The sequence below is a fragment of the Canis lupus genome, chromosome 7 (assembly GCF_003254725.2).
Source record: "Canis lupus dingo isolate Sandy chromosome 7, ASM325472v2, whole genome shotgun sequence".
Classification (NCBI taxonomy): domain Eukaryota; kingdom Metazoa; phylum Chordata; class Mammalia; order Carnivora; family Canidae; genus Canis; species Canis lupus.
The window spans coordinates 24,625,992-24,641,272 of NC_064249.1; the positions used below are offsets into that span (position 1 = coordinate 24,625,992).

Consider the following 15,281-nt stretch of genomic DNA (forward strand, 5'->3'; position numbering starts at 1 on the left):
CATAATGCATTTGAGATCCATCATGTTGTTGCATGAATCAGTAGTTCCTTTTTTTAATTGTTCAGGATATCCCACTGACTGGATGTATGTACCAGTTAGTTGATCCATGTTGGAGAGCATCTGGATTGTTTCCAGTTTGGGGTAATTATGAATAAAGATGTTGTAGACTTTTGTACACAGGTTTTCATTTCAGTTGGATAAATACATAGGAGTGGAATTGGAATTGCTGGGTAGTATAAGAAGTATGTGTTCAACTTTCTAAGAAAATGCCAAACTTTCCAAAACACTTGCACCATTTTGCATTTCCACCAGCAAAACATGAGAGCTGCAGTTGCTATGTATCTTTGCCAGCTCTTGGTATTATCGGTGTTTTGCTGTTGTTTTTGCTTTTTTATTTCAATCATTTGAATATGTGTATAGTAGCATAGTACTGCCCACTCTGGATTTAATTGGTATTTCCCTAATGACTAATGTTGTTTAGCATTTTTTCATGGGTTTATTTGTAATCCAAAATATCTTCTTTGGTGAAATAGCTGTTCAGATCTTTTGCTTATTTTTAAATGAGGTTGCTTTTTGTTTCCTTTTTAAGACTGAATTTTGAGAATTTTTTATAGTCTGGATACCAGTCTTTTATCAGAAATGTTTTGCAAATATTTTCTCCCAGTGTGTATCTTTTCAATTCTTCTGAATGTCCTTTGAAGAACAAAAGTTTTGTTTTGATGAAGTCAAATTTATAAATTTTTTCTTTCAGACATCATTCCTTTGGTATCATATCTAAGAAATCTCTGCCTAACCAAAGGTCACAAAGATTTCCTATGTTTTCTTCTATAGCTCTTATAGTTTAGCTCTTATACTTAGGTCTATGACTCATTTTGAGCTAATTTTCATTATAGGGCAAAGTGTGCCTCAAGGTTTTTATTGTTTTAATTTTTGTATATAGATCTCCAATTTAAAGCACGATTTGCTAAAAAGATTATCCTTTCTCCATTGAATTTCAATTAAATTTTTATTTACAATCAACAGACCATATATGTGTGTATTTCCTTTTGCATACAACTGTATCAAGATATAATGCATATACCATACGATTCATCCATTTAATTAATTCAATGGTTTTAATATATTCACACAGTTTGTATAGCCACTAGCACAACCAATTTTAGAACATTTGCATTACCCCAAAAAGAAACCCTGTACTTCTTAGCATTCACTCCCCACTTACCTAAATCCTCACTCCAGCTCTGGACAATCACTAATCTACTTTTTGTCTCTATAGATTTGCCTATCCTTGATATCTCACATAAATGAATTCATACAATTACTCTTTTCTGATTTACTTTTTTTCACATAGCATAATGTTCTGAAGGATCACGCATGTCGTAGATGTACCAGTACTTGATTTTTGTTGCTGAATATCTCATCATATGTATATACCATATCTATTTATCCATCACTTGGTGGACATTTGGATTGGTTTCACTTTTTGGTTATTATGAATAATGATATCATGAACATTTGAGTACAAACGTTTATGTAGACAGATGCTTTCATTTCTCTTGGGCATATTAGCAGGAGTGAGATTGTTAGGCCATATCTTATCTCTCTATTTAAACTTTTTAAGGAACTGCAAGAATGAGTGGTATGTCATTGTGGTTTGATTTGCCTTCCCCTAATGACTAATGATGTTAAGCATCTTTCCATATGCTGGCTGGTCATTTGTATGTTTTCCCTGGAGAAATGTTGATTTACATTGTGTGGCTCTCTATTCTGCCCCTTTGATATATGTATCTATCCTTTAATCAATAATGTCTTGAATAATGTAGCTTGATGGTAAGCTGAAAGCAGGTACTTTATGGTACCTGAAATCAGGTAGTATGAGTCTCCCAAGTTCGTTCTTAATTTTTAAAATTGTTTTGGCTATTCTAGTTACTTTGCTTTTCTATATGAATTTTAGAATCAGCTTTGCAGTTGCTACCAAAACAATTCCACTAGGATGTTTATTGAAATTACATTGATTCCAAAGACTACCACAGGCAGAATGGAAATCTTAACAATATTGAGACTTTCATTCTATAAATATGGTATTATTTTTCCATTTACTGAGATCTTCTTCGATTTCTTTCATTATATCAAATGATACAGTGTATAGATCTAGTAACAGTTTGTTCAGTTTCTACCAAAATGTTTCATGCCTCTTTCTAGTGCTTTTACATGATTTTAAATTTCTATTTCCAATTTTTCATTGCCGGTATATAGAAATAGGATTGATTTTTGCGTATCTACCTTGTATCCTATAACCTTGTAAAACTCCGTTTCCAAGTTAGGTTAACAATGGCATGCGATCGAAAGGTAGAACAGCAAGGACTGTTCTATGGAACAGTTTAGCTATACCACAACTGATAATTACTGATACCCACCAGGTACTCTAGGAAATAGCAGCACCAAACACATTGTGTCTCCCCACCAGCTCAGAGGTCTGGGTAACTCTTCAGAATACAAGAACTAACCAAATGACCCCTCCTTTCACAGGCCCTTCTAAACCCTAGCTGCTCTGAGTATCCTCAGAAGCCTAAACAACCAGCTGGGCAGCCTTCTTCAGAAGTCCCTGCATCAGCTCCTCAGGAGATCTCCACTGAGTTCCTAGATTTCACTGACAATATTTCTTCCATTTTATTTCTCCACCTCTGAGGATACTGCTGCTTCCTACTACTTGGGTTATTTTAATGTCCTCTTTCTGTCTTTCAGCATTCTAACACACTAGAAACCAATTTCTTGCAATAATACCCTTCTATTTGAAAAGGCTGGCAGGGCTTCTGTTCTCCCAACTGGACTCTGACTTAATAATCTTCTTGCTCTGACCAGCACCCCTTCCCCATTCCCAACACCTAACTGTCCTACAAAATTCTTTTTTTAAATTTATTTATTCATGAGAGACAGAGAGAGAGAGAGAGAGAGAGAGAGAGGCAGAGACACGGTTAAAACTTTTTTGTTTTTAAAGTACATTAAAATACTAATATTAAGATAAACATATAGATTTTAATTAATAAGACAAATTAACATTAACTATGTAAATATAAAATTTTCAATGAGAAAAATAAATGTTTACCATCTTCCTAGCAATTCTCCCCAAGAATATAGGATCTTCTCAGGACAATCCTTAGACACATCGCCTGTTCCACTTGAGAGTTCATTATCACTCTCTGCAGAAGAAACACAAAAACAAAAATGGCAAACACTGTATTATATATTTGACATTTATATCTTATAAAGCAAGAAACATGACTATGTGTCTAATAAAACAAACAATACTTCTGTTTATATTATGCCCATTGCAAAAAAAGTAAAATCATTAATATAATTTATCTTTAGTGCCTAGATAAATATATTCTCAAAGCATAAACATTTTATGAAAATTCTTATTCACAATTTCTATACTATGAAATTTAAAATACCTATACATAAATAACTTTATCCCAAGAGGGTAAAATTTTAAAGCCAATGATAACACAATTAGAAATTCCTATGTGATATTCTACTCACCAGATTAATATTCTCAAATATTAGTATTTTATTAATGATCCCAATAAGCACTGAAGTCAAGTCAGATATATATCAATATATAATGCTGAGAAATATATATATGTATTTATATATAAATATATTTTTATTAATATAAATTAAATATAAATATATATTTATATATATTATGATATAAACACCAAACTAAAAATATTGAAAAAATTTTAAGGTTTTTTTTTAATTTTAAGGTTTTAAAGATATATTCATAAGTACAAATACTTTTGACTAAAGGAAAGATTAAACTATTTGGCCTTTTAAAATGGCAACTTCATAATATATCCCATAATATATATAAAGTAATAGTTTTAGAAAGAATAGGATTGGTTGAGTTACAGCTTACAATCAGTGATGAAAATGAGTAACTGTAAGCTGTACAAATCAAGTGGTAACAGAGCTGGAAGAGAAAGGAAATGGGCACAATTTATCTACATCATAACAAGGACTTTGACACAGTACTATATAAGAAAAGTCTGGAGAAGTATTATCTGAATGATAAAATAAGCTAGATAACAATCTGTCTGGCTCATAGCAAGGACCAATGTTTTATCAACGTTGTTAGAACACAATAGGGACTGACTGGCATTAAGTGAATCCCACAGGGATCTGTATTAAGAACAGTATTACTTAGCATACTACAAAGCCAATGATCCAAGTATAAACTAATTCATATTGCTGGATAGCATCAACACCAAAAAACAATACAATAAAGGCAGGTTTATTTGGCCAGGTTAAAAGATTTGGTCAGATTCACACAAAAAGATTTTATCACACATTTAGTAAAGTACAACCAAAACATATACACACACATAGACAAATGCTTTCACATATTTCAGATGCTTTGTTCAAAAAAGTAAACATTATTCTGGATATAAAAATGAAGTTCAAGAAGATAGACACTAACATTACTGCTCTAGAAATACCTCACATAAACAATTCTGTGAATTTTGCAACAAGTTCAACATGAAAGTAATAGAAATGAGAGATTTTTAAAAAGCTAAAGCAAATGAAGTATTGCTAAGTATTGGAGGAATAATGTAAACAGAAACAATTTAAGCCTTAAATGTCAAAATATTCTTAAAAACTATCCATGTGAACAACTATCCCTTATAATCCTTATAATTTTTTATCCAAACTGAGGTATTTTTTGAGCATGAAAAGGGACACTATTAAAAGTTAACACTCGAAAAAAGGTTAAACTTAAGAATCTTTCAGGCAAAAAGGACTGCTGATCACTCTTCTTATAAACTGGTACCAAGTGTGAGTACTTATAATACAAATTAGATTCAATTAGGCATGGTCCAAGATGGTCGCATCTTATATTCTATTTTGCTCCACAGTAAATAATAATACACCAAGGTTCCAAAGTATTTGATGAAATTGTATATGCTAAAATGGAGACCAAAATCTAAGAACACAATGAAAAGGAAAAAAAAAAAAGGAAACAAATCATTAATCTTGATTATAATAAAAATCAGAAAGTACTACTGACACAGAGAATCTCAGATTCTTCTCATTCTCTCTGGGAAAGGAATGAAACAAAACCAAATGCCATAAGAAAGAATAAGAAATCTGACTATCTAAAAATTAAAAGCTTATATGAAGGTATAAAGTACACTAAAAAAACAAAAACATTTTTCCAACATTTGACAAATGATCTTAATATTCAATAAACTAAAATACCCAACAGAAAATGGGCCAAGGACCTAAACATAGTACAGCTGTATAAAAAATAACTGGCCAATAAAGATGTTAAAGTCTTATCTCAATAATTTTGTCAAATTAAAACAATGCAACAGAAAACAGCAGAGAGCATAAAGAATAATTATACCTAGTGTTGATAATAATATGGGAAAACAGGCAGGAAAGTTGATGTTTATAGAAGAGTAATCTTTCTAGATATATTGAGTCCAAATTAATACATCATTTGATTTAGCAACACCACTTCTAAAAATTTATTCTCCAGGAAAACATATGCCAAAAAGATATATGTAAAAGGACTTCATTGTATTACTGCTTGTAATAATAACTGAAAACTATCAGGAATTCTTCAATACAACTTGCATTAACTAAGGGTGTGTGAGTGGCTCAGCTAGTTAAGCTTCTGCCTTCAGATCAAGTCCTGATCCAGAGTCCTGGGATTGAGTTCTGCACTGGGCTCCCTGCTCAGCAGGGAATCTGCTTCTCTCTCTGTCCCACACCCCACTCATGCTTGCTCGCTCTCTCTCAAATAAATAAAATCTTACACACAAAAAAAAGCTGCATTAACTAAGTTACATCTATTCCAAAGAATATCATCTAGTAACTTAAGAACTGACTAGATCTTTATATGCTATATGAAAACCGTCTAAAATACATTATTTTGTGATGAAAAGCAAGAAACAAAGGAGTAATTTTTAAGTATAGGTTTATTTCAGTAAGTAGTATTACTTATAAGATTACAAAGACCTTTAAAAACAGGCTGTAACATTATACACCAAACTATTAAGAACAGTTACATTTTAGCATCTAACAGTATCTCATCACATATTAGACATTCAATAAATATTTAGGAAACACAACTTTCACTTTTTAAGTTTCTTTCCTATAAATATTCTTATCTTTTAAAATAAGCACACATAATTAGAATAAGCATGGGGAAAGGACTTTTTTTATCTTTTAAATAATCCCTATCACTAATAGAAAACAAGAACTGATTTTATTATTATAAACCCCTACTAATATGCCATAAAATCATCACTGACAACAAGGTACTGTCTCTCTTACAATCTCCCAAGTTATTTTCCACCACAAAAAGGAATCAGAATTGTAAACACCTAGATTAGTAGAGGAGAACCACAAAATAAAGAGGGGGAAACAAGCACACTGAATAAAACTAGATACCTGATGAACAATTAAGGCAGAAACCACAGCAACTCAGGAGCCAAATATGTGGCCAAAAAATAAAACTTGGCCAAAGAACACAGGAATCCCAGGCTTTTATTGAATGTCTGCTTTTTTCATCTCTATTCCAAGCACTATTCTTAAATTTTATTTTTTATTTACTTTTTAATATTTTATTTATTTATTCATGAGAGACAGAGAGAGGCAGACATAGGCAGAGGGAGAAGCAGGTTCCTCACAGGGAGCCCAATGCAGGACTCGATCCCAGACCCAGGGATCACGCCCTGAGCTGAAGGCAGACGCTCAAGCACTGAGCCACCTAGGCATCCCATGTTCTTCAATTTTACAGACACTAACTCATTGTATCCCCTAAACAACCTATTAAGGTAGTCACTACTAATTTGCCCACTTTCAAAATAAGAAAATTGAGGTACAGAGAGGTTAAGTAATTTGCTCAAGGTTACCCAGCTAATAGGTGATGGAGAGATAAAATTCAACCTCAGTTTGATTCCAGAGTCAAATATACTACCTTTCCTTGTAGATTTTTTTTTATCACGTTTTCATGGAAGACTGTTCTTGGCATTTAGCAGATACCAGTCTGTGCCAAGTGCCAACATCTAGTAAATGCTGGAAGCCAGAGCCAAGGATAGAAAAGGCAGGCACACTTAAAACAACATGCTGGAGAAACACTGAATTGGGCTCAAGAGATTTAATGGAGAGGTTTCAGGGGTATAATCCCCTTGACACTCAGGAAGAATAAAAATAAACTGATATCTCAGTGACCTCAAAAGTGAGCCAGATCTATCTTCCTTGCTGCAGAAACAACTCACCATGGGTGTTTTAAATACTTATTGGTCATCCTTCTAAACAGGAAGAAAGGAGGCTAAAGAAACATAAATTAAAATTCTTGCTATGTTAGATATGACAGAGTTTCTAGGTAGCATGGAAGAAATAAACTTAAGAAAAAAATAAGAAGAAAAAGACATTGGAGTCCAAAGTGCAGTAAGAAACAGAGTGGGGAAGTTAGCAAAATAGAATGTAGCAAAGAAGAGAAGGAACAACATGTTGAAAAATGTGAATATGTAAACGGGTAACTCTGAAGGTTTTAAGAAAACAACTGTATCCCATTCTACATTAGGAAAAAAAGACAAAAAATGATAGAAGGCTGGTATTCCTATCCTCCTGGGTAAATCTTATTTTTTCCATTGAAATTCAGGTTAGAGTTACCCTTTTCTGAATGGGCTAATAAGTACTACCCTCTGGGCATATTCTATCATTGCAATTATCACAACCATATTACAATCATTTATTTTCCTCTACATCTTCTCTTATCAGACTCTGAGTTTCTTGGCAGTGGGGACTATTATTTTTATATTCCTGGTGCCTAGATTACTACTTGGCCATAGAATGTTAAAAGTTTCTGAAGTGATAACTGGAGAGGAGAATATAGAAAAAAGGAAAATCCATTATAACTACAAAAAAAATGTATGCCTTGAAAATTAGTGACCTTTAGTATTTAAGCATCTATGTGCAGACATGGGTAAAGGCAGCCAGGTCCATTTAGTCATTCATAATGGATTCTGGAGCCAAAATGACTGCTTTTGAAACCCAGTTCCACCATTTACTAGCTGTCATCCTGGTTACCTACTTAACCTCTCTGTGACTCAGTTATTTGTAAAATGGGAATAATATCAGTATCTTATACTGTATTTGTAGCAATTAAGCAGGTTATTATATGAAAAACATATATTATGCCTGGCAAAAGGCAGGCATATTAACTATTAAAAGTTGTTTTCATTCAACAAATTTGAATTCCTATGATGTATATAGTACTGGAGTAGAACGTGGAGTGCAAGTTTTGAGTGGGAGGTGGTGACAGGAAATGTAGATTTTTCTTTATCCAAGCTCATGAAATATGGGAAGGTAAGAGAGTAGTATAGCTAAAAAGAACTGCATGGTAAATTCAAGCATTATACTTTATCAAGCCCCACTCCCCAGGAAATTGTCCAGTTCTTCCATTCTGGCTCCTATATAGACACCAACAGTATTATCTATAAGACTTCCATAAACACATGCCTGTTTTCATTATTTATTCAGGCATTTAATATCTATAACTTTCATGTTTTACATATCTTTTTCCCCTTCTTAGATCCTTGCTCTGTGAGGGCTAGGAGTATATCTTGTCTTTATATAGTAGCCTTTAGCACATAGTAACACTCAACAGTGAATAAATGGAAGTATTTATTTGTTACTGCTTTATTTTTAGAATATGTTCATACCCTTAAGGTAACTGGAAAAGAAAACATTGGAAAGAAAAAGATGAGGAATCAGTCTAATTCCCTAAAAAGACATGAAACTGCCCAGGTTTGGAGGTAGTGACTGGCCAAAAGGACATCTCATATTTTGACTGAATATGGGGCTTTGGATAAGTTTGTTAAGGGAGAGAGTTGAGTGAATCCATAGTTAATAGCTTCAACTTTCTCTATAAAGTTCACTTTACAAGAGGTCTCTGAGAGACTCTAATTTAGGGAGTCTTGTTAGAGACTCCTCTAAAATGCCTAACTTCATTCCTTTCCATGAACACTCTCCTTATCAATTTCAATTTTCCCACAGTTATTGCTCTCCTTGAGAGAACAGGATCATACAGAGGATTCCAAATGTCACCAGACTCATACTATAGGACTACTACTTTCTTTAAACATTGGTGAAATGAAATCAACAATATTAATCATGTATTGTAAAAATTAGATGAAAATGCATGTGTGAAACTAACATGGTGCTGGTTACCAAGTGGTACTCAAATGTTAAGTATCACTTTTTATTATTTTTATTGTTATTGAATCCTCAGTTTCCTGCCCAACACTTCAAAGTACCTAAAAAGGCATTCTAGGTTTATTTTTTATTATTCACTGATTTCTAACATGCAGAGAGCAGAAACCAACTGTGCAATACCAAAATAAGACAATAAATGTAAATTTTTAGATCAAACAAAATAAATACGAATGACACTTCAATCAAAATAATTTAAGGGCTCTCTCTCTTAACTTTGACCAATCCCCGCTTTGAAAAAAATGCTGCATTTCTATTAGCAATGTTTTTCATCCTAGTCATAAAGGAAAATTTCAGAACTAGTATCAATAGACATCATAAAAGGAAAAAATATACATTTTTATATATACCTACACATACATACACACAATGTTTTTTCTTTTTACAAATACAAGTTAAAAATAAACTACAAAACTAGGAACAAATTAGCACAAAATCTTATTTTTCTTTTCAACTGAAGGAGTACTCATAAAATAAAAAGCTGATAAGTAACCACAGATAAAATGTGACTATTGCAGATTTTCAAAGATTTTTCCCTTTAATTTTCCTTTTTAATAAGTACTGTTTGCTGAAAATAATACATGTGACACAGGTTACTAAAAACTCTCTTCTAAACTATTGGGGGAGAAAAAAAACAAAACCTCACTCATCTGGCAAAACCTGTAGAGAAACAGGTCTATATAATGACACATGTCAACCTGGAATAGTGTAAACGTGATTTATTTTGATTACTTAGTAGTAAATAATGTCATTTTGGACAGCCAAAATCTATAGTCACATTTGTGTGACCTTGAATATAATATAATCTCTCATTTCTCACATGACAGAATATATTTGTTCTGTATATAAGCTGATACACAAAGGTAAACCATTAAGGTAAAAGATTATCCTTAATTTCTGAAATATGATAACATTTCCCACTGTAAAAAGCAAAGTGATTTATTCATAGAGAGAAGGTTCAAGGTAGAAGGAACCACAAATTGCATGATTTCTTTCCAATTAAATCATAATCACTGACACTCTGAATCTAATTACAAGTTTCTAATTAGTAATTCTTATAGTTGCTAAGCAAAAGTGATTAATAAAAATGTATCACTGATGATTGAAATCTGTCAACCATAGTCAAGAAAAGCAGGGCAGCCAATACACCTTACTTTTCTTTTCACCCCACTTTGTAACATTGTTTTTTAAGCCTCACAAAGTTGTACAGATAATCAGAATGGAAAGAAATTAGGTTACATTGAGGAAAAACAGGCTAAGGCTCTTAACATTAGACAAACTGCTTTCCCTTTTCTTTTTTTTTTTTTTTTTTTTTTTTTTTTTAAAGGAGCCCAACACAGCCCACAGATCTCATAACCCTGAGATCAAGACCTGAGTGGAGCTGAGTGAAGTAAGTCAGTCAGAGAAGGACAAACATTATATGTTCTCATTCATTTGGGGAATATAAATAATAGTGAAAGGGAAAATAAGGGAAGGGAGAAGAAATGTGTGGGAAATATCAGAAAGGGAGACAGAACATAAAGACTGCTAACTCTGGGAAACGAACTAGGGGTGGTAGAAGGGGAGGAGGGCGGGGGGTGGGAGTGAATGGGTGACGGGCACTGGGTGTTATTCTGTATGTTAGTAAATTGAACACCAATAAAAAAATAAATTAAAAAAAAAAAAAAAAAAAAGACCTGAGTGGAGATCAAGAGTCAGATGCTTAACCCACTGGGCCACCCAGGTGCCCCTAAACAAACTGCTTTCTTAATCATGAGGCCAGTATATCTTTTTGTGTGTTTCATTTTACATTTTTCTGGGATATTAATGACTTAGAATTTATTTAGATATTCCCTTACATTTTGTATTTTCTGGGTTTTAGAAATGCATTTAATTCTCTGCTCATTTCTTTTGTTTCTAATTGAAGTATGACTAACATACAAAAAGCTATAGATATTTAAGGTATATAATTTGATGTGTTTGAAGAGGCTAGTATAGTCTTATAATAAAAAATTTGGGCAGTGTCTATTTGAATATATTATCAATGACTTTTTCCAAAATAAATTGATGGGTGGTAAAGATGGAATTTAGTGCCTGGCAGATTATAAGAAAAAAAGATATGTAAATAGTTATACTGAGTGATTATTTTAAAACTTATCACTCAAAGAATGACTTTTTAAAAGGCAGCCAGTCTTTTTCCTTCCAACAGTTGTTTTCTGTTAAAAACGAGGAAAAAATTTTCCAAAAATATTTTTCAGTTTTTTGTTTGACTAAAAATCAGTTTTGGGTATTTGAAAATTGTTCATTCAATTCAAGCTTTATAAGATTAATAGGTAATTGTGTAATCACAATTAGAGGAAATTAGAGGAAAAAAACTAAGCAAGCATTGGAGATAGAAACAAGAGAAGAAAACCTATCAGGATAGCTCTAATTTAACTAGTGGATGGAAAGGGAGCTCCCTAATACCCACCGGGTGGTACATAACACACTCAAAAGTCCTCTAACTGGGCAGATGACCCTCTTCAACCAAGAGTATGACTCTGCAAGGGGAAATATTCACAAGTAAAATGGAGAAAGGAAGGGAAAATGTCCATAAGACTAGCCAAAGCAGTCACATGAAACCAAGCAATCAAGGAAGTAACAGTGAAATCAGATTCATCTCTGCATTTGGATTTTTAAATATTCCCTTCCTAAAGAAAGCATTTTAACTGATGAAGAGATTGCCTAGTATAAAACACAACTGGAGAAAAAGCAGAAACTGCCAAAAGAGACTTAGATTAATATTTTATATAGGCTGCCATAAGGACTTAAAATTCAACAAAGGCAGTAAACATATAATTGTGAAAGTAACAGAGTAGCAAAAAATAATGGATTTTTGAGAAAAACTCAAAATTTTAGAGCATAAATCCCATTTTAGTGGACCTGCTAATAACCATTCTCTGCACGGTGCTAACTTGTCTCTCTGTAATGTCCTGAATACTTGCCTGCTTTCCCTTCTAAACTAACTTACTTAAGTAAGAGACTATGTTCTAATCATCTTGGTATTCCACACCCCATCAAAGTACTTGGCAACTGGTAAGCATTCAATAGATGTTTGATGAATAAAATAAGAGGTGCACTATTTTCAGAATCTATATATCAACTGCCTATGTGACATTTCCATTTGGATATCTAATAAGCTTTCAAAAATAACCCTTAATTTCCTTCACATACCTGAATTTGCCTGATTCTCCATAAATGACAGCACTAGCTATGCAGTTGTTCAAACTGAAATCTACAAATTATTCTTTTACCCTCACCAACTACATTTGATTATTCAACCCTACAGACTTTACCACCAAAATGTATCTCAAATTTATCTACTTTTCTCCCCATCCACATTACAACCTTCACTCAAGCCCCAACATTTTGGTCAAGACTACCTTAAGAATTTCCCAATGGTCTCCCTGCTTCTATCCCTACTCTACTGAAGTTCTGTCTCTGGAGAACTTCATTCTCCACATATACAGTTGCAGAGGTGTTTTAAAACCATGAATTCAATCTGTCTCTTCTTCTTAGCTTAAAACCCTTCAAAGCCTTCAAAACAGAACTCCTCACTGTGGCTTACAAGAACTTACATGATGTTCCCTGGCTGCCTGTCCATGTCTGTATTGTACCACTTTTTTGGTTGCCCCCTATCCTTCAGTCATCTGTCCTCTTTTCTATTCTTCAAACACACCAAGTACATTTTTACCTTCCAGCCTCTGCACTATTTCCTCTCCTGAAATGCTCTTTTCTCATCTTTCAATGGCTGGCTTTTTTTGTCACTTATATCTCAATTTAAATGTAATCTCCTCAGAGAAATTTTTAGCTGAACACTCAATCTAGGCCAATCAACCAATTTTAAATATCTAAATGGCATTATTAGTTCTTGATATTTTTCTAGTCTATTTCTTATCTGCCATCTCTCCCATAATTACAAGTACAAAAGATTTATCTATCTTATGTCAGAGGTCTTCAAGATCACCCCCAGGTTCAATGATTTTATAGGAGGACTCTAAGAACTCAGCATATAGTTATATTTACACTTATGGTTTATTACAGTAGAAACAAAGCAAAATTGGCAAAGGGAAAACACACATTTGGTGAAGTCTGGAGGAAACCAGATGCAAACTCCCTAGGGTCCTCTCCCAGTGGAGTCACAGAGGACACACTTAAATCTTCCAGCAACAAGTTGTGACAAAATGTGTGAAATATTATCTACTAGGAAATCTCATAAGAGATTTTTGGGGGGCTAATCATGTAAGTACCTTCTGCCTAGCATGTACCAAAATTCCAGAATCCAGAAGGAAAGTAGGTGTTCAGCACAAACCATATTGTTAGTACAAATTAGTGTAGGCACAGTGAACCACTCTTCTCAGTTAGGGAATGGTAGGAACCCTCTCAAGATCTTTTTTTCAGGACCAGCCAAGGGCTGACCTTGCAAATAGCCCTTTCTTCAAATAGCAGTCTGTAGCTTGCTATGTTGTCTGTTCTACACACTCATTCACCCTTGTATCACCTATCCTAATTCCCATTAACAGATTTTAAAAACAAAAATATGTTGTTCTTCACTGAATCTAACATTTCAAAAAGATTTCCACTCATTACACAAATATTTACTTAACACTTGCCACATACTAGGCAATGGGAACTCAAAAAAAAAAAAAATACCATCTGCCCCTTAGGAACTCACACTCTGGAAGGTGAGAGAAATGAATTTAAATGACCATATTTATAATATAGTATTTTAAGAATTATTAGAATGGTATGTTCAAAGTACCATTGGAACAAGATGGAAGAAAGAATAACACTGCCTTAGTGCGTAAGGGAAGATTTCCAGAAAAAATTAAGGGAGAAGAAAGGGCCTATTTTAGCTGGAAGCAGTCAAGACTATCTGAAAAGGTAACACCTAAGCCTTGAGCTGAGATCTAAATGATGAGGAAGGGGCTCCTGGATGGCTCAGTTGGTTAAGTGTCTGCCTCTGGCTCAGGTCATTACTGGAGTCCTGGGGAGTGAGCCTCACAGCTGGCTCTCTACTCAGCGAGGGGCCTCCTTCTCCTTCTCCCTCTCCCACTCCCCCTGCTTGTGCTCTCTCTCTTGCTCACTCTCAAATAAACAAAATCTTCACTTAAACAAAAATAAATGATGATGAAAAGGCAACACGCAGAAGTTCTGATGAGTGTATCTTTCAAACAAGGAACAACATGTGCAATGGCACAGAGAAAGGTCAATTTGAAGGGAAGCTCAAGTACCTAGCATATAGTATACATTCAATAAACAGTAGCTATTATTATATCATGTCCTCCTCATGTATTAAGAAACAGATTATTTAAAAGATATGCAAAGCCCATATTATTATATCTTATTTATATCTACCCTACCAATTTATCCCCCCAAAATACTTGAGACAGAGGTTAAAAAGAAGCACAAGTAAAATGAAGCAAACATGAATCAACCAACTATTGAGTCTTTCAAATATTAAGCACTCAACACATGGCTAATCTTAAAAATATGAAATAGACATGCTCCTTGACTTTGAGGAATTTATGTTATAGCAGAACATAAGGAAATGGATATAGACACATGACAACAGAGCAGAATACATGCTACAACAGTAGTAGGAACAGAAAAGTCAAAAGTTGGAGTGGGGTAGAGAAGATACCTTAGATTAGAACACTAAAGCAAAAATAACATACAACAGGTTAATGAAAAACCAAGCTTTAACCTTCTCCAAAGACATGAATGAAAAAACTGAAGGGATGGGTTGGGCACCTGGGTGGCTCAGTTGGTTCAGTGTCTGACTCTTGATTTTGGCTCAAGTCCTGATTAGAGTGTCCTAGGATCAAGCCCGGCTATGTGCTCCACATTCAGCAGGGAGCATAATTGAGGATTTCTCTGCCTCTCCCTCTCTGCCTTAGTGCATAAGGAAAGACTTCCAACCCCTCCCCCTGCTTGCGTGTTCTCGTTCTCTCTCTCTCTCTCTCTCTCTCTCT

The 15,281-nt window shown here is 33.9% G+C and overlaps 1 protein-coding gene across 7 annotated transcripts in view; it reads right to left on the minus strand.

Annotated features, from left to right (window-relative positions):
* Positions 1-15,281, minus strand: part of RABGAP1L (RAB GTPase activating protein 1 like) — a 729,489-nt gene that overhangs the window by 521,440 nt on the left and 192,768 nt on the right. For all 7 annotated transcript variants that reach the window (XM_049112262.1, XM_049112263.1, XM_025430245.3 and 4 more), the window contains one exon: positions 3,107-3,200. In XM_049112262.1, the coding sequence (XP_048968219.1) occupies positions 3,107-3,200 (94 nt within the window). The remainder of the gene's footprint in view (positions 1-3,106; positions 3,201-15,281) is intronic.